The sequence below is a fragment of the Galeopterus variegatus genome, unplaced genomic scaffold, assembly GCF_000696425.1.
Source record: "Galeopterus variegatus unplaced genomic scaffold, G_variegatus-3.0.2 Scaffold1678, whole genome shotgun sequence".
Taxonomy (NCBI): Eukaryota; Metazoa; Chordata; class Mammalia; order Dermoptera; family Cynocephalidae; genus Galeopterus; species Galeopterus variegatus.
Genome location: NW_007727789.1, coordinates 186,073 through 205,309, shown reverse-complemented (window position 1 = coordinate 205,309; position 19,237 = coordinate 186,073). Strand labels below are relative to the sequence as shown.

The following is a 19,237-nucleotide window of genomic DNA, read 5'->3' as shown; positions in this document are numbered from 1 at the left end:
AAAAAAAAAAAAAAAAAAAAAAAAAGGAAGAAAGAAAGAAAGAAAAACTGAGCAGTATTACCAGCATATCACGGAAACATAAATACATAAATTACATGTTCATACACCTAACGTCAGACGTACATTCACGGGCACAGCATTGTGAACAGCACAGTGCTAAGACGGCAGCACATGGGGCCTGGGTGTCCATCTGTCCATCCAAGGCGAGGGAGCCAGGAGACACGGCTACCCTGGCCCTCCACCTCCAGGCCTCCAATCGCCCACTTGAAGAGTGTCCAACTGAAGCCCGAAAACTGTACCATGTAGATGAGCTGTGGATCTTCCAGAAGCACATGAACAACAGACGCCGGCTGGAGACAACTGCACAGGCCACACGGGGGTCAAGGTCCAAAGGGATCTCGGCGGTCACAGAGCCGAGGCGTTGGGAGGGAAGCCGCCAGCACGGCAGGGCTCCAGGCTGCTCGCATTTAGTGCCCAGTAAGTGGACACGGCCAGGTCAGCTCACTTCTCAGATAAAACTCATTGTCCCCTGGCTGCTCTGATGCAGTGGATGGTCTCCTCCTCCCCATGAGGCAGCAAACAGCCTGTAGGGCGGCGCTCTCTGGCCTGTTCCCAGTAGATTCTGGAGTCCCAAGCTGCATAGGCTCCGCAGTCCTCAAGTTCTCATGGGGGGCAGGTTGGGGGCACCAGCCCAGAAAGCTCTAATCTCCCAGTCTTCACCCAGCTGACCATGTGACCAGGGAATGGGGATCTAGACTTGGTTAAGCAACTAGAAAAACGTGACCACAAAATGCTTTTCATGTGCATGAGTTTTGTTGGTGGGTTTCTTTTTAATTTTTGGATTAAAAAAAACACAAAAAAACATAGCAGGCTCGCAGGTATATAAAACTGGTAATATTAGATAAAAATACAAACTTCACCTTTACAAAAAAAACCAAACAAACAAACAAACCACACACACATTTCTGTTAATACACGTAAAGCATAACATCTTACCAAAAATAATTTCAGTTCTGTCCAAACACTGGCGGCAGCAGGGACTGACTCCCAATGCCACAGTGCATTAACAATTCACAGGGAAGTAATGACGCACCTCACCCAGCCACACGTGGAAAATGACATTCTGCGGCGTGTGCTGTGGGGGACATGATACCACCCAGCCACAAAGAGGAACTCCAGGGGCCAGAGCTGCAGGGATGGTATACGATTGATTGACGCATAGTTCTCTCAAAATGGCTTAAATTAAAAAATAAAGTGGGGTAAGGGAGAAACACATAAAGCCAGAAACATGTAGGAAATGATGCATAGGTAAGTATACCATGTTTATTTTAATACATCTCATTAGTTTGCATCCTGCTAGGAAAAATACCGTCGCATTGTCCTGACAGTTACAGCAGCCTTGTGTGTTATCGGTGTAAATGTCATCCGAGAGATAATTAAAAAAAAAAAAAAAAAAGCTAGGCAAAGAGTAAAAAGGAAAGCTTAATAATCACTTTATGGTGTAAAAAAAAAAAAAATCCGCTTAAGGCTCTCAGAAGGTTTCTGTATAGACTTAAACACTACAGCGAGGAGGTGTGGTTTCTAAAGTTCGCGTGGCGGTTTTCGAGACATTCCAGCTTCCTGCGTGCCACTGCAGAGCCCACTGGCATCCCTTTGGAGTCATTCCGAAAGCAGGCTGTGTCCTTGGCAAAAAGCACCTGTGACCACCCGGACAGAAATCCAGTCTGCTGAGACCTCCACACTGCACTGCCAGCCTGCGGGGGGCGACCCTCCATCCCGTCGACTGTTTTCGATATTTTTGTGAGTCCGTTTTGTTTCTGTCGTGTTTTGTGGTTTTGTTTACTCTCCCTCTCTCTCTTTTTTTGACAAGGAAGCTTCTTACTGTTTCACCGAGTGCTACAATACTTGCTTTGATGTCACATTAAACAAATGTACACTGTCTCTTTGTTCTCCAGAGTGTTCTTGGACACAGTTTTTCACGGAGGGGAACAAAGACCGCACGCTGGCAATAAAGCACCGTACATAGTAGGTTCAGGAATGTAACACGCCATGTACATCCATGTCCCAGGAAAGGGCCGCTGGCTCATCCTCACCTCACATCTGTGGGGAGAGGGGAGAGAGACAGACATTGAGAGGCTGGGACCACTGAGCACACACATTGCTGCGTAGAAGGCAAACGGGGTGAAACAATTTAACCTGATCAGAAGCACAAAGGGGTTTAACGTTTTCATGAAATTTTTGAAATCAAACTTGCCATGTAAGCCACATAGCAACATCCTGACCAGAATTGGGACTAGGCTCACAGCATCTCACAGAACACATCTTGAAAGCAAGCCCCATTCTCCCATTGTACAGATGGGGGAAACTGAGGCCCAGAAAGATTCTTTTGCCTTTCTCCCTACCTTCCTTTCTTCCAGCCTAGGGCTTGGATGTGATTTCTGGAGCTCTGGCAGCCATGTTGGCCATGAGGCAATGCTGAGGATAGACGTCACTAGCCACAGACAGAAGGGGTCCCTGTGACCGAGCAGATCTATGCTGAGCTCTCTAAGAACAGCTCTCCACAGTCCTCCATTCTGTCCATTGCACATTCCAACAAACACACCACCCACAGGCCCATAGCCTGAACGCTAGCCAGGTCCAGGGCATCCGAATGCCTGCCTCTCACTCTCGGGTCTCTGTCATCAGCTGGCCCTTAGAGATCAGAGCCTAGCACTCAGTAGACACTAAATGCACAGGCAGGCACAAAACCACCCCCCACACCACACCCTGGGCCCACAAAGCCAAGTGTGAGCCATCACTTGGGACTGCTTCAGACACCCACCCAAGTGCATACTTTCCTCCTAAGAAGATCCTCGTGAATGGACCTGAGCTGAGGGGGCCTCAAAGTCACACACTACCCAGCAGAAGCCAGGGCTCTCAGACACCCTATCTCTGAGGAATCTACTCCATTCTAAAACAACTATTTGTTTTGGATGCCATGAAGTCCCACATGCCAGGAGAAAGGGCCAGGCTAGACGGGCTCCAACTCTCCTGAGCCAAACAGGCCAATGCCAGGATGACCGCAGTTACCCAAATCCCATTTTCTTCTGGGAAGCAAGATGCCTCACTAAGAGACTATGGCCCCAGACTTTCTTGCAGCTGAGGGACAGCAGATGAGAAAAAACCAAAAGTCACCAGGTGGGATTTCTGGGAAGGCTCTCCAAGGGGGTTCTTCTGCTCTTCTCCCCACTTTTCACTTTCTTCCAGCCTAAAGCACAGATGTGATTTCTGGCTCTTTAGCAGCCACTTTGGGCTATGAGGCAACTCTGAGGATAGATGCCACCAGCCCAAGATAGAAGGGGTCCCTGATGACACTTCAAGATTGTCATACCAGCTCTGGCCTCCCCATCTTTACATGAGAATAATGAATTCATACCTTATCTCAATCCCTGTTGTTTCTGGTGTTACTAGCAGCCAGACGTAATTTCCGATACAATAGCCAATAACCTGTATATTTATAAAACATTTTCAGATCTACTCAGCCTTCAACAATCCTTATCTGTAATCTCTGTTCAGCCTCAGTTTTTTCATCTGTCAAATGGGGTGGGCAACCCGCCCAAGGTGATCCCAGCTAGTAACCGTCAGAGCTACCACAGCTGCTCAAGAAATGCCATCCGTTCCATTTGTGTGTGATGCTTCTGTGCTCCCAATCAACGACAAAGACAAGAACAAAGCCAGAAGCGAGGGCTCCAGATCAGAAATGAGCCATGGATCGGGGCTTTCTGTGAGGCAGGAGGGGACGAGAGCAAGAGGACCCACAGCCCAGCAGACATGGGAAGCACGCAGAACCGTCAAGGCCAATCAGGGCCCCCGGGAGACGGGAAGCGCGATTCACTGGCATGATCAGTCGATTGCATCTCCCAGCCCTGCAGGGATTCAGCATGTCCAGCAACAGCTCCTACCTGGTTGGCTGCTTTAGGTGGGTTTTAACCTTTTTCTTTTCCGTTTTTTACCTGACTCCCTACGCCTTCCTGTTAACAAAAGGGCAGGGACGGTGAGTGGGCCTACGGGAAGGCTGTCGGGGTATAAAACTGAAGCAATAAATACCTGAGGTGTTTATCTTTCGGAAAGAAAACTTGACAGCCCTGGCACAGAGACACTTCCAGGCCCCTCCTCCTGCTCTAGGGCTGGCCCCGACTCAGCGGGCCACACACACCGAGCTGTTCTTGGGCAAAGTCTGCTCAGCAGGGTGAAGGTCAAGACCCTGATCAGCAACGCCGCAGTCCACTATCCACCTTCCCACCTGCTCTTCCCGGCCCACCTAGGTGGGGGCCCTTCTGTAGCCCCCTCTCATCTTACCCCACCAGCCCCCCAATCCAGGTGGATGGCTTCGGAAACACACCCAGCCCATCTCACTCCAGTTTGAACCTCCTCTCCTGCCAGCTCTGCGGCTCGGCCCATGCTCCCTGTCCAAATGTCCCGCAGGTGGCAGATCTGCCTCCCAGCCAGGCTCCCAAGTGTGCGCTTGCCCCTTTAACAAGGAACCGATTCATTCAACTGCAGCCTCACATGCTACCACCCATCGAGGGTCCCACTCCAGGGGACCACCTAAAAACCCAGAAGCAAGGCTTTAAGGATCCATTCTTGAATGATGAGCCCAACGCAGGGAGCCACTTACCCGTCTCCTCTTCCCGATAATCTGGATTCAAGCTGGAGGTCGTACACGCACACTCCAAGTGTTCCTCTAACCTCACCTGGACTTCTTTTAATTTTGGCTTCTTCCTGACATATTCCACCTTGGCCACCTGCCAGAGAGAAGAGCCCAGCCATGAGCACCTAAGTAGAGCTTCAGACGTCTCAACTGGCTAGGAGCCAGGGACGCGCTTGACCCCACCACCCCAGACCGGGAGGGAGGTGGGAGCAGCCTGACCTTTGACCTCCAACCTCCTCCCCCACTCTCCCTCATGGAGAGGAGGGCAGGAGCACCAGGTGAAAAAACGAGCCGCAGCATAGTATCTTGTGGGTTGGTCCCATTTCTGTTTAAAATAACCCCAAAGGCTCATGTGTGCCTGGGAGGCCTGAGGGATACACCCACAGCAAAGGGAGAGTTCTGAGGCACAGGTGGCCAGGGAAGGTGTCTGCTTGTATGTTTACACACAGCTGGGAAATGTTTTCGAACGTGTACTGCTGAGCTTGGTTCCTGGCTGGACCCTTGCTCAGAGAAGCCCTCATATCCCCGCCTTCTTCCCACCATCCACGGGAGAACAACAGACGTGGCCCCACGGGTCCCCACAAGGAGGCCGGTGGGTTTGTGTTGGATTCTGGCTGTTGTGGACTCAAAAGTCCAGATGATGACCCCACGTGCTCCTGGTCACACTGCTGGCCTGACGAGGACCCCTTCCCTCCCAAGTGGCCAGGCCAGGCAGACCCACGGCCACCTGGTGGGCTCAGTCCCAGGCATGAAGCCTCCTCGTGGCTCTCCCTGGGCTCAGAGGAAACCTGGCCTTCTTGGAAATGTGGGTTGGAGACCCCAGACCACCCCAGGGGCCACACAAGACGGATCCAGGAGGAGAATCAGGCTGCCAGACTGTGGCTTTGATGAGCCGGGCACCTCCTCTTCCAATACCACACCAGCCCTCAATTCTCTGGACACAGAACCACAATGCAGTGACCCACCTCCACAGCCCCCTCCCAGCCCCTGAGGAGCCACAGAGAGGAAATGGCCCAGTCCAGGCCCAAGAGGGCCAAGACACAACCTCCAGGTCTTCAAGAATGGAAAACAAGAAAACAAGTCCCTGGCCCTACAGGGCAGGCATCTTGGACATCCATGGTCCCCACATGGGTGACCAGGACATTCTGTCATGAGAAAGCAACCCCACCCCCCCACCACACACATGCAAATACACACAGAATGCACACACAGGCAACTGCACACTCCCTCACACACACACACACACACACACACACAAACAGTGCACGTACATGGCTGGCATCATAGATACTTAATACATCCACCCCGAGGCAGTGTGTGCTGGGCACCATGCTGAAGAAACCCATGTGCTCACACTTCATCCCAGCGTACAGATCACGTGGTTAGAGAAGTAGCTCTCCAGTCCACCCTCCTTTCGAGAGTCCAAATATCAACATTCACTTAATCCTCCTAGCAACTCTATAAGTAGGCAGGATTATCTCCTCCATTAACAGCAAAGGAAACTGAGGTACACACAGGCAAGCCACTTCCCCACGAGTGGCAGGCTGTCCCTAACCACAAGGCTGTCTCATCTGTCACCTGGAACATATGTGGGGGAACCGCCACCATCTTCTTGTCCTTTCCAGGCCCAGTACACAGTAGGCACCCCCTCTGTGCCAAGGGAACCAACCGTGCAGGCTTCCCCAGGGTCTAAGTCCCAGGAATGGCCCTCAGGGATCACTCACTTCACCCCTCACTGTTCACTGGGGAAACTGAGGGTGGAAAAGGGGCAGAGTCCGCCTTGGGTTACCGCCTGAACACGTGGAGGTTGGGGAAGCTCCTGCGCCAACATTGGCACCAGGTGAATGAGACCCCGGGCTGAGACCAGATGCCCCCAGCCCAGTGGTTCCAGACTCCCAGTGGGGAGTCAAGAGGGTGAAGGCAGGAAGGCATTTTCCAACCTCCTTCTCCAGGAGTCAGGAGCCAGGAGAACCCCCAGACAGGGGGTTCTGCCCTGCACCCTGAATCCAGAAGCCCACCCACAGGTTAGCCAGTCCCCAAGGCACTGGGGTCCGGGCCTGTCCAGACCCTGCCGTGGCTGCCGCCACCTCAGCTGCATTAATGGTTAACCTGCAGTGCAAAGGCCCGGCAGGCGTGTGAAGTGGTGTGGGCTGCCCCGGGTGTGAACACAAGCCGCCAGGTATGAGCTGGGCAGGTGTGGGGCGTGGGCGGCCAGGGTCAGGAGCCCGTCCAGGAGTGGGGCCTCACTTGGGAGGTTTCACTACCGTCAGGAAACATGAGAGAACCTGGCCTGGGGCACAGCAGCACAGGCCTTTCCCCTGTGGAGCTGCTTTCTGGCAGGGCTCTGTCCCACCAGGCACTTGCTAGTCAGGGAGGTCTTGGAACAGTGCCCCCCACCACAGGCAATCTGCCTCTTCCCCCAGGGACAGTGAGCCCAAAGAGCCCAGGGCAGTGCAGTCAGACACCTCCGCCTCCCCATCTGTAGAATGGGAGCATCTATCACCCCCGCAACCCACAATCGGTCGTGATGAGGAACGAATAAGCTCACATCATAGAAGCACCCAGAACTTGGGACAGAGCCAACCTCCAGCAGTGGGCTACTACTGGTGTCAATATTTTAACACAGGGCCCACCTAACCAAAACCAGTCCCCAGGCTCCCAAGTCAGAGAGAAGCTAAGCCTGGAGGCTCCCAGGGGCTCCTGCACAGCTCACTTACAAGTCCCCAAGATGAGCATGGTGGTCGCCCCCCTCCGCTGCCCCCACCAGGCAGAGTGTGGGATCCCAGAGTGACCCTCCCTTTAAGAACTCTGGGCTGGGGAAGGCCCACCCTGAGGATAAGCAAGTCGCAAGAGGAACAGCAGAGGCCCACCCCAGGTCTCCAACAATCAGAAACTCCAAGTCTGTCTAGGTAGTAACTGGGGACCCGACTGCACAAAACAGGGCCCAGTCCCCTCCTGCCTCTATGAGTGCCGAGCAACCTCCTCCCCTGCCCCACTCCACCCCATTCCCCGGCCTGGGACACAACACCAGCCTCACACCCTGCAATCAGCCCGGCTGAACACCCGTGCTCCCTCCCACCCCTAACCTCTGCAGTGGAGACCAGGGACAGGCCAGTGGGCTCTGACTTCTTGAGTCCATGGGGCTGGGCATGGGCAGGGCACTTGTCCGCTCTTGGCCCCAGCCCCCTGGGCGGCACAGCCTCTTTGGTCAACAAGCAGCCTCACCTAGTTCCCTCTGCAGGGCAGATACTAGGGCTGGGGCTCGGCCAAGACCACAGGGCCTGAATGGCCAGACACAGGACTTCCAGGGACTCCCGGACCGAGGGACAGCTTGTACGTCTCTCTCCAAGGCAGGTGGGTCACTGTAGGGAAGGTGGGCTCTCAGGGCACAACAGAAACACCGTCCCTCCCAGTCCACGTGCAAAGGGCACACAACACAGGCCTCTCCAGACTGGGAACCCACTTTCTCTTCAGACAGGCCCATTTTTATCAAAGAAAAACAAACAGCGATTTATGATTGCACCTGCTTCTGAGTATGCAAGGATTCCAGGCCATTCCACCACCTCTGTCTGGCCAGGAAATGGCTACATTTTTTCCAAAAAAACATGTTATGAATATTAAATTCTCAAAAAACCTCCTCTATGAGAGCCAAGTCTAAAGAACAGAGACTATTAAATCCTTGGACCCCCATTCTTGTCTCCTCAGACCCCAGACCCTGTACCGGAGCCCCAGGTGGGGGTCCGCATGTCCCTCCCCACACATTTCCCTCTTCCTTCTCCCTTCGCAAAGGGCTCAAAGCCCGGAGGGCAGCAGGCGAGCACAAGGCATCCTTACCCACCAAGCCTGACACCCAGCCTCTTCGGCCCCCCAAGTTCTCTCCATGGGGAGGGACACTGAGACCTCCTCATCCTAGACTAATGCTGCCATGGTCACCACCTTCTTCCAGAGACCTGTGCACCAGACCACCAGACAGTGACCAATGGGGGCCCCAGCTCGGAAATTCTCACCCAGAACGCCCCTCCCAACTTCATTACAGGGTGCAGAGGCCCATCCTAGGCAGCCCAGGTGAGCACGTACCTTCCCGAAGCCTGAGGTCCAGCAAAGCAGAGCCACAGCCAACAACCCTCAATACGGTTCAGAGCTGGGAACTGGCTTTCTAGAGACTTGGGGGAGGCAGACCAAGTTAATTTACTGATGCACATTGGTTCACACCTACAAGGCTGCCTTGAAACAAACTTTCTTATGCAGTGATGGAGGCTAGGGGTTCAGGCGAGGTCACGTTAGATGGTGGCTCACAGCTGGCTCCTTTCCCCGACCTCGAGGCCCCATCCAATGCAAGGCCAGGAGAGGCATGAGCCAGGGGTGGACACCGCTAGGGGTCATGGCCATAGAGCTTCACTCTCGGACGAGGACCACTGGTGGCCATGGAGCCCACCCACCACTGTCCGTGCCCGGTTCCACTCCTCTCTCCTGACCCCTACAGCTTGGTTCTGGAGGACAATGTCAGGGGCATGCTGGGACCTGACACCAAGTGCTGACCAGGTCAAGCACAAAACAGGGAAAAGCAGCAGGGCTGGGGACCCCTGCCCCACCTCCCCCCAGGGATGACGGTCAGTGGTGTCCTGGCCATTCCAGCAGGGCCTGCCCAGTGTTGGGCCCAGATGACGCTTCCTCTCCAGATGCCCCCGGAAGACAGAGGAGAGCCCAGCCGCAGGCCCTGACATCAGAACGCCCCACATCCGAGACCCCAGTGTTGACCTAGGGGCAGTAACTACAACATCTGGGTGGGTCCTGTCTGGATCCTCAGCACAAGAACAGCTTCGAGCTGTCCTCACGGAAGGACTGGCCATTAACCCCAACATGTCCACCAGAAACCTAGGGCCTCAGTGGCCTCAAGGTAGCCTTTAGCTGAGCACACACTGGATAGGTCACCAGCCTAGGCCACAACAGAGTGACCACTCCTGGCCTGGCTGTTACCTTCTTTAATAAGAAAACTTTGAATGATAACCAAAAGGCCATAAAAACTGGAAAAACAGGAGACGCCACTCCCAGCCTGGGTGGACGGGGCTGCCATGGCCTCCCCCCTGCCCAGCAACGACCCCCTGCTGACCCCTGCACCCACTCGCACGAGTGCTTGGCTGGAATTCTCGGGGCCCATCTTCCTTTCTCCAGGTCGACATCTGCCTCCATCCCAAATGGAACAGGACCAGCCTCCTGGCTTGGCCTCCACAATGGGCCTCCTGTTCCCGCTGACCTTTTGTCCCCTGTGCCAGAGCCCCCAATGTCTGGGGCCGGATGTTTTCCTCCCAAGCCTCTGATGGGTGGGCAGGGAGAAGACGCCTCACTGAAGAGGGAGGACCAGGGAGGTGCCTGGGTCTGAGAAGGCAGGAACCGGGCATCCTGGCTCCAGCTGCAGGACTCAGTCCCTCTGTGACCTAAGGCCTGTCCCCTCTCGGGATGACTAGGACCCTGTCTGGGCAGAGGAGGCCAATGGGGTAAAGCTCAGCTCCACCGGCCACACAAAGCAGAGAAGGGGCCCAACCCAGGAAAGAGCACGTGCCCCCCGCCCTCCCACAGTGCTGCTAGGAGATGGGGGCTAGGACCTCTGGCCTTGAGGCTCTGACGGCTGCTGGACCCTACCAAGCTTACTCAGGGGGACAGAGAAGGGAGGCATCACTGCGTGGCTGGGACCAGACACCCTCCCACCCCACCCTGTCCTCACCCCATGGGAAGCAAGGGAGGAAACACTGGGGGCTCCCAAAGGCTGGAGCCCACAGGCCAAGAACCGTTACAGACTCGCTCACTCCACGCCAGTACCCCTGTACGTCCGAGCCCCCAGTCTTGCACACAGGAAGGACAGACAGCCCCTCAGTGCCAGAACTGACATATGGAAACATCTAATCTAGAGTACTGCCCCCCAACCTTGAGTACAAGACCATGGGTATCCTGGAATCTTGGGGCTCAATGAGACCCCCCCCAATATACCAATGAAGACACCGAGGCACAAGGAAAGGCAGAGGCTATAGGTGAGGGTCATGCCCCAGGGGCTGGCAGCAATGGAGCCCCCAAGAAATGGAAAATTGGGGGGCGGACAGAGCTGGGCTTGGCGCCTGGGTAAGTGGGGACCCCACCACTGGAGCCTGAAGGGCAGGGATGGCCCCCCCACCCCTCATACATAAGCAGCCTCTGAAGGCAGGAGGCCCCAGAAAAGCACCCCCAGGGCCCTAGGAAAACCTCAGGGCTTTTTAAGGGGAGTGTTTGGCCTTGGAGCTCCCGGCGCAGTAAGATGTGGAATTTGCTTACTCAATATCCTGAGCACCACAGAGGACCAAGTCCCCAGAGGTCAAGATAAGTCCCAGTTACGGGTCTAAAGTGCCCAGTCGTGTGACAAACAAATGGCCTGGCTGGTTTTCTTCCTTAATGAAGAAAAAGCATCTCACCCCAGGGCCTGGACCATTGAGGAGTGGGCTCTAAGGCAGCCCCAGAACAGAAATCCTCAAACCTAATTTCAGAGACTCTTTCCTTCTGCCAGAAAAAGTGGGTCCACCTGCCCCCCAAAACTCAGCTGAGCCTGCTCTGCATGAAAGGCAGATCCAACCAGACAGAACTTTCAAAGCAACACACCACGGCCTCCTGGACTGGGGGTCCATGCCCACCCACACCCCTGAGGGTCCTGTGGTATCATAACAGTGCCTAACCCAACTGAAGCAAGTTTCCAGGGAGAGAAGCCCTAAGAGAGCCCACCTCCCCTAGCCAGGGCCCTGGGGGAGGCTCCGGCCTCAGCCATGGCTCACAAAAGTCAAGAGACACCTCCCCCTCCAACCCTGTCCTTCTGAAAATGAGAGGCCAAAGGCCAGACAGGGACGGAGCACCCAGAAGCAGGACAATCCCCCTTCCAAGCAGAAAGGCCAGCAGCCTCAGCTCTCTCCGGAGTACACAGTCCCTGCCTCAGACCCAATGCACAGATGGGGCAAAGAGGCCAGAGGGGAGCTACCCAGGCCCTGAAGGCAAGCCATCGGCCGAATGCCACAGACCCCAATTTGGCTGCCTGGAGGGACGCAAAGAAGCAGAACTGTCCCCAAGGACTCAAGTGGCGAGAATAAGAAGCCCCCACAGGCATAATCTGAGCATGGCCTGAACCCACCAATGCTGCATCTGGAAATCACCAGCCCCCACCTGGGAGAGGGCTTGGTGGCAAGCGACCAGCTGTGTGCCGGCCCCTAGTGACCACAGGTTAGCGGCAGAGATGTCAACTCACACCACTGGATCCCACAAGTCTCTGAGAGCAGGAGGAAGGGCTTGGCCCTGAAACCCTGGCCCAAGACTTCAGCAACCCCAGAAAGACCCTTCCTGAGAGGAACTCAACAAGCCATTTGGGAGCCATTTCTCTCCCACAGTGTCCCTATGGCGTAGGGGGACTGCTATGGTCTGAATGTTTGTGTCCCTCCCAAGTTCATATGTTGGAATCCTCACCCTCATGGTGATGGTACTAGGAGGTGGGGTCTTCGAGAGGTGATTAAGTCATAAAGGTCATTATAATCAGGAAGCAGGCCCCCATCAGACACCAAATCTGAAAGTGTCCTGATCTTGGACTTCCAACCTCTGGAACTGTGAGAAGGGAATTTCTGTTGTTTATTGACCACCCAGTCTATGCTATTCTGTTACATCAACCTGAACAGACTTAGGGGGGGTGGAGCACGAGGGGAAGCTCACCTTGACACTCCGGTGGTGGATGCGTGAAGGCTGGCACTTGACACTGCTGGTGTTGCAGCAGCCAGTACAGCGCTTCACCTCCACACATGGGGGCCAGATCAGAAAGTTGGCAGACGTGGGGTCAACCTGGCTCCGAGGTATCTCATAAATGACCGTCCTGGTCTTGCAGACCGCAGGAATGGCTTCCTCTGCAGAGGCAAGAGCATGTGAATGCACAGACCACGCTCATCTCCTACAAGCACCATGCCCACCCTCCTCCTGTAACTCTCTGCCCCACCCAGGGCTGCAGGGGCACTGGCTGGGCCTAGGGACGACTGGGAGCCCAGCCCAGGCAGGGGCTGTCACCACATGGCTCCTGCCACCTCCAATGTGACCAAACATGCTGGGGGTATGCCACAGGATGAAACCCCTCTTTATCAGGGTGCAGATGAGCTGGCCAAAGCACACGAAGGAGCTCTGGGGCTGGGCAGGGAGGAGAGTTCTCCTAGCAAAGGGAACTGCATGACACCAAAGATTCAAAAGAGGCCCAGTGTGGCCCCTGGGGGTGTGGAGCTCTGCAAGCCTGGGAGGTGGTGGTATGTACCTGGCAGGAGACTCTCCCGTCAAAGTAGGTCTGTGAACTAGGAGAGGACAGGGGACACAGTCCTGACTTCCCCAGGGCCCAGGGACCTGCTCACGAAGGTCCTCGAGAGGCCACCCCGGACAGCCAGGAGGGAGGAGGCAGTTCTATTTTCTGTCTGCTCCTCAGCACAGGCCAATCACAGCCCTGAGGAACTCCAACTGCATGCCAGCAATTGACACAAACTGAGGAATCCCCCTGGGAACCCAAGTGCACACACCTTCCTCCCCAGCTGCTGCCTTACTAGTACCGCCTCCTGCTGGTCATTGTGTAATGGATGCCTGGCAGTGTCCAGCCACAGGGACTGGCCAGCAGAGGCCCTGATGCCTAGACAAAGGGCTGAGGAGTCCAGGCAGACTCTGGGGGCCACCCACAGGGCTGCTCCCTGATGCCCCCAGGAACACTGTGGGGCCACCTGGACCCCAGACCCAGAGCTGGAGGGAGCAGGAGGTGGTCAGCCCACAGAGCAAGGCAGAGGTTCGGCCCAGAAAAACAGCCGGGGAGGGGCCCAGCACTACCCGAAGATGCATAACCTACATGCACACCCGACAGCCCCAGCGCGAGCAGGGCCTTGCCCTCTGCACTCTCCCACGGGTCAACGGAAGAGCCTGCACTGGAATCAAAGGACCTAACTGAGTCCTGGGGAACAGCGTTAGCTCCTCTGCGTCCACAGAGGTGAGAAGACCTCCCATGGGCCCTATGGGACACCGCAGGTACTAGCATCCTCACTGGGCCTCAGCAAGTCTCTGGACAAGGGGCCTTCCAGTCCCTCTGAGAATAATAAAGATAAAGAGCAGCCCCTCGACCCCAACACACCAGGCCCACAGCATGCTGCACACTGCTAAGGCCCACAGCCCCTGACCACGTGGGGCAAGAGGATGGAGCCAAGGAAGAGCCTGCAGTCCAACCCCCCTGCTCGTGGACAGCTCCCTCCCCTGTCTGGACTTTGTAGAGGATTCTGCAGCACTCACAGGAGTGCCCTGGCCATTGAGATTGGTCTTAATGATGTGAAATGTATGATCCCCACAGTCTTCTGGGGAGGTCCTGCTTGCATTAACTAGGGGTTGTTTACCCACACACCACCCTCAAAGGTAGAAGACATAAAATCCATCTTCTTGAAGGAAACTAAACCTCAGACAGAGCCCAGGGTCACACAGCAATGAGCATTAACCAGGATTCAAACCCAGTCAGCTCCACAATAAGCAGGTGGAAACCCCAGATGGCATGGAACTGGGTGGGCCACACCTCCCAACCCTGCCCCCAGGTGAGAAAGCACAGACCAAGCCCAGGAGACCTCCACTAGCTAGTTCCTTCTCAAGAGGGCCAGATGGACATGGGATGCTCTGAGAGGCGACAAAAACCAAAATATCCCCCAAACCAATGCCCAGGTGAAGCCCTAGAGACAAATGTGAGTGGGGTGGGGGCTATGGTAGCTGCCCCCTAGCCACGGCACACACAGCTGCACCCAGCTATGCAGCTTGTAGCCAGGAGCATGCTGCTGTTCCATATTATGAATTGGAAATTAAGCACGACCACGTTTTCCAGAAAGGCCTCCTCAAGGACAGGTCCCAACAAGATCGAGCACTTAAGGAATTTATGACAGTTCTTCTCTCCTGGAAACTCTCTTGGCCCAGATCACAACTGCAGTGAGGAGCAGGCGGGCTGGGGCGGGAGACACAGCCTGGGAGGAGGGAGGCCTCCAGGGACAGCAGGGGCCGAGCCTTTGTTTTACAGAGGAGGGGGATGAGGGGATGAGTGGGATGGAGTGGCTTGCCTGAGGCCACAGGGTCAGGGGAGGGCCCAGCCAGCCCCTCCCCACCTGACACTGTCCCTCCTGCGGCCCTGCCCGCCCGGACCACGCAGCCTCCCTCCTGGGACTTACCGATGCTTCTTTTCCTTCGAATGGGCACAGGCCGCTTGTCGGGTGCATGCTTGGTGGCGTGGACCCCATGGGCTCTCAGGCTGGTTTCCAGAGCATCCTCAGCCCCTGTAGGTAGAAAGAGAAGATGGCAACCAGCCCGCCCATAACTGCATGGTGCGCCCCTGGGACTGTCCAGCAGCACTTCCCACAGATCAGTTTTTAGAGCCACCTGGGGACAGAGAGCAAGGCAGCTCAGCCCCACCCTCCCGCCCCAAGATGGGAGGGGGTCCCCTGGAAGACCCTCTATTCCCACACAGGGCTTTTCAGACGTGCAGCGGATGAAACACTTGCCACTACCAAATATATCCCATCCACACAGAGATCCCCAAGATGTACCAGTCTTTGCTGGGCCCCTGGCAAAGCTGAGGACCCTCTGGGGAAGGGGCTGCAGGTGGTCTCCCCCATGGCACCTCCTCCAATGAAACCCAGGTGAGGGCTGAACTGGGTCAGGAAGGCCTGGAGGCTGTCCATCCCAGAACCAAAAGGCCTGTTGCCTCCCAGCCCGGGCGATCTCTCTGAGGGGGCACAGGGCTACTCCAGGCTACACAGCCATCTGGGGTGCTGAACCGAAGGACGAGCAGAGGCCACTGAGATTTCCACTGGTGCATGTGGGTTTCTCCTTCCTTCTCACTGACGTCTCCTAACCTTTGAGGGGCATCGGAAGAAATGCCAGACTGGGCCGTAAGCCAGACCCCACTTTCTTCCTGAAATAAGTCTACTCTGAGGGCAAGAGGCCATGAGAAAAAGCAAGAGGGTAAGTGTGACCTCTTATGGAGCATAAAGTGAGAAGTGGCTGCAGGCCTGAGTCAGAAGACCCCAGTGTCTGCAGTAAAAAAGGTAGAAAAAAGCCCATGTATCTGCAAGCCATATTTATTTATTTATTTATTTTATTATTTTTTTTTTTTAAAAGATGACCGCTAAGGGGATCTCAACCCTTGGCTTGGTGTTGTCAGCACCATGCTCACCCAGTGAGCTAACCGGCCATCCCTATACAGGATCCGAACCCGGGGCCTTGGTGTTATCAGCACCGCACTCTACCGAGTGAGCCACAGGCCGGCCCTGCAAGCCGTATTTATAGCGAGGGTGGGGAGGTGCTGAGAGGGGACAAGCCCTCTTAGCCACAGAGCAATGGCCCAGACAGAGCTAAGATCAGAACCAGACTCCAGGTCAGCACCAAGAACTCTAGCCCCCCAGTACACACAACACCTTACTTAGAGGGGATGATAACTGGGACATACAACCCTCTCCTCTGCCAGTGCCTCCAGACAAGCTGGGGGTATCTCAGGTCTCTCAGATTCCTGAGGTGGGGGAAGGGCACACATGGCCACCTGGATGTGGCCTGACCCAGCCCGCTGACACCACCTATACCTGGATAAAGTGCAGCGAACCTGGCCTCCCTGCCCGGGCCCTCTGGACCTAGCAGGGGGGTCTCTTCTCATCTCGCCCGTCCTGCCTCCCCAGTATATAACCAGGTACTGAGAAGGTGTACCAACAAACAGCCAGGCACTCTCACAGACCCACCAAGACCCCCCGGTCCTGCTGCCTCCCCTCCTGAGAAGCTCATGTGGTGTCCGGGCCACCAGCCCAGGTCAGAAGAAGCCCCCTCCTCAGTCTCTTTCTGCCCAGCTCCCCCAGGTAGCACTGACCATCCACAAACCAGCTAGAGAAATCTCCGTTTCCTCCACTCCCCTCAGAAGTCTGAAACCTGCACATTTAAAATAAAAACCAAAAACCTCACATAAGGTGTGAATGGTAAACACAAAGTCTGAGCAGAGCCCAACTTTTTACTTGAAATGACTCAATGTTCCAGTGCCACTAATTTTTTTTTTAAAGACCCAAAATAAGACCAGAACAGAACTACTCAGGCAATAAGAATTTCCCATCAACCAACTGTTACAATAGGCATTTTTTCACAAAAAAAGTGACACTTATGAGTCATGTCCTGGTGGTGGCCATCTTGCCACCGCCAAACCAAAGAGCAACTGGTCCATTCTCGGGGCTTCTAGAAGATTTACTAACAGCGTCAGCTACCATGTGTTGATGCCCTACTATAGCCGTGCTTGCATTCACTGTTTTAGCGATGACTTAAATTTTACGTGAATGCAGTAGGTACTACCAGCTTTCTGCATCCAAGGAAACTGAGGCCCAGAGAAATGGAAGAGGACGAGAACAGGCGGCTACTGAAGGAACCCTCCAAGGCCTGTGTCCACCATGCTCGCCGCCCCCCGCCCTCTTGCCCTTCTTGATAAACAGAGAAGACAACAGGCCTGCCAGTTCACCAACCCTGCTCAAGTCTTAGTTGGCAAATTTCTTTGGAGACAAGACACAGAAGTGGGAACAGCTCCTAGTCAAACAAGTTCACCTTTCACTCGCAGATCAAGATGGGTGGTCGCAAAGCAAGAGTTAGTTGACCCACACTAATGGGAGAAGTAGCCGTTCTGATTGCTGCTGGTTGAGAAGTTAACTCACTCCAGCAGTAATTTCACAAGACACGATCTCGCGCAGCCAGGCCCAGGCCGCCGGGCATGAATCATTCCCTAAAAGTGCTCTCAGGACAGTTAATCAAGTGGTTTTCCCTTTTGTCTTCTGTGCACAGATGTCCGAATGACAACTCGGAGGATGGGAGAATCCTCCAACCATCGGTCCTGGTCCAAGCGTTAATGGCCCGAGATGGGGATATGTATGTATCAGTTACTCGATGACCTATGGGCGACTGGCCAGACTGCTTTGGAGAACAAAGCTTCCTCGCTGCTATGCCGCTGAATGGTCTGTTCTCTTCACACACGACAAATAGGCCCCCAACTCCATGGCTACTGGTCATTAAGAGACCACATGCTGGTCTCTGAGCCCAAAAGCTACACTGCTCCTGCTCTTCACTCATGGCTGTACATGCCGTCGGAACACTCAGGGCTCAGGGGCATCCTCAGCACTAATATAGAAATCCCATTGCCCCTGGACCTTCCAGCCACACAGCCAAAGATGCAAGTGCCTTGCTCAGTTTCTTCATCTGTAAAATGGGGATGCGGCCAGCCCACTGGGAGGAGCTACATGCCAGTCACAAAGCTCTACCCACTCCAGGAAGGAGTCAGCATATTAGGGACGCACCTGGGATACTTCAAGGTGTCTTCTCTACTTCCTACAGCATTAGCCTTTCACCTAGAGGGACCCAACACCAACAATGTCAACCTGCAAGAGCCCACCCCTTGGACTTATAAAAGGGGATCAAGGAACTCCCAAGGGGGAATGAGTCAAATTGGGTTTCTCCCAGCACCCTGACCCCTTCATCACTAATCCCCTGAATTGTCATTGGCTCCGGCCAGACCAGGGTGCCCTTAACAGACCAAGCATTCCCCTGACTAGACCTAAAGGGGAGTCCAGGGCCCAGAGGGCAGCTTACTCTCAAAAGAACTGACCACCACAGCTGTTTACAACCTTCCCCAGCAGCCTGATCCATTTCAACTATTCACTTTGGGCAGGAACAGGAGTTGGGGGAAAAGACACCCTCATAAAAGCTGGAGAAGCAAACCATGGCCACTACTGTCCTCAGGCTAGAGACTGTGGGCTCCTCTGGTTTTCAGTTTCCACACCATTGATAGGGGGGCTGGAAGGCGACCCACTTTGGGGTTTGTGTCACAAAGGGTCCCCTCCAGGGGCAAGGCTGGGGAACAAGGAAGGTGCTACAGGTCCTTCCTTTGTTTTTATACCCAAAGTTCCCAAACACTAGGAGATTCACATTCAGATCCCAAAGTCTGACATGTAGACAGGAGAGCTGTGACAGGACGGAGAGGCACTCCCCAGGACATTTTTATAGGGGGCAATTTGAAACCAGCCAGGAAGACTGGCTGGTGTATCCTCGCTTTTTCTGTTTGGACCCTTTAGAGGCTCCAGCCCAGAAGCCCGCAGGTCAGGAATGCTATCAGCATAACCCCACTGAGCTGCAATGCTAAAAGCATTAATGACCTGGGGGGGCGGGGGGGAGGCAGGGTTGCAGAGACCAGAATAAGAATGGTCCCAGCAGAAAGTGAATGGCCCATTTCCCTGCAGCAAGGCCAGGTCCCACACCAAGGCCCAGCCCTCCAAAGGCCTCACTTCTACAAGCCAGGGGGGGGTGGAGGGGGGGTGGAAAGCCCTGGAACTTTCTCTGGGAGGCAGTCTCTCCACTTTTCCAAATCTATCAGAGACCAGCAAAATACAGGCAAGTGTTTTCCCAGCTTACCAAAGCCAAATCCTTCTCCCCAGGATTACACATCAAGGGACCAGATCAAAATCCCCCCCGCCACCCCCCACCCCACCT

General features: G+C 54.8%; 1 protein-coding gene across 2 annotated transcripts in view; it reads right to left on the bottom strand.

The window, feature by feature from the left end:
• Positions 1-1,294: 1,294 nt before the first annotated feature.
• PDGFA (platelet-derived growth factor alpha polypeptide) overlaps positions 1,295-19,237 on the bottom strand; it is a 21,132-nt gene continuing 3,189 nt past the window's right edge. The window contains exons 3-6 of one of the 2 annotated variants that reach the window (XM_008578419.1): positions 14,905-15,009; positions 12,404-12,591; positions 4,658-4,784; positions 1,295-2,100 (exon numbers count right to left, since the gene is read on the bottom strand). In XM_008578419.1, the coding sequence (XP_008576641.1) occupies positions 2,090-2,100; positions 4,658-4,784; positions 12,404-12,591; positions 14,905-15,009 (431 nt within the window). In that variant the 3' untranslated portion in view covers positions 1,295-2,089. Of the gene's footprint in view, positions 2,101-3,954; positions 4,011-4,657; positions 4,785-12,403; positions 12,592-14,904; positions 15,010-19,237 lie in introns of those variants that run through there. The other variant, XM_008578420.1, reaches the window with a different exon arrangement.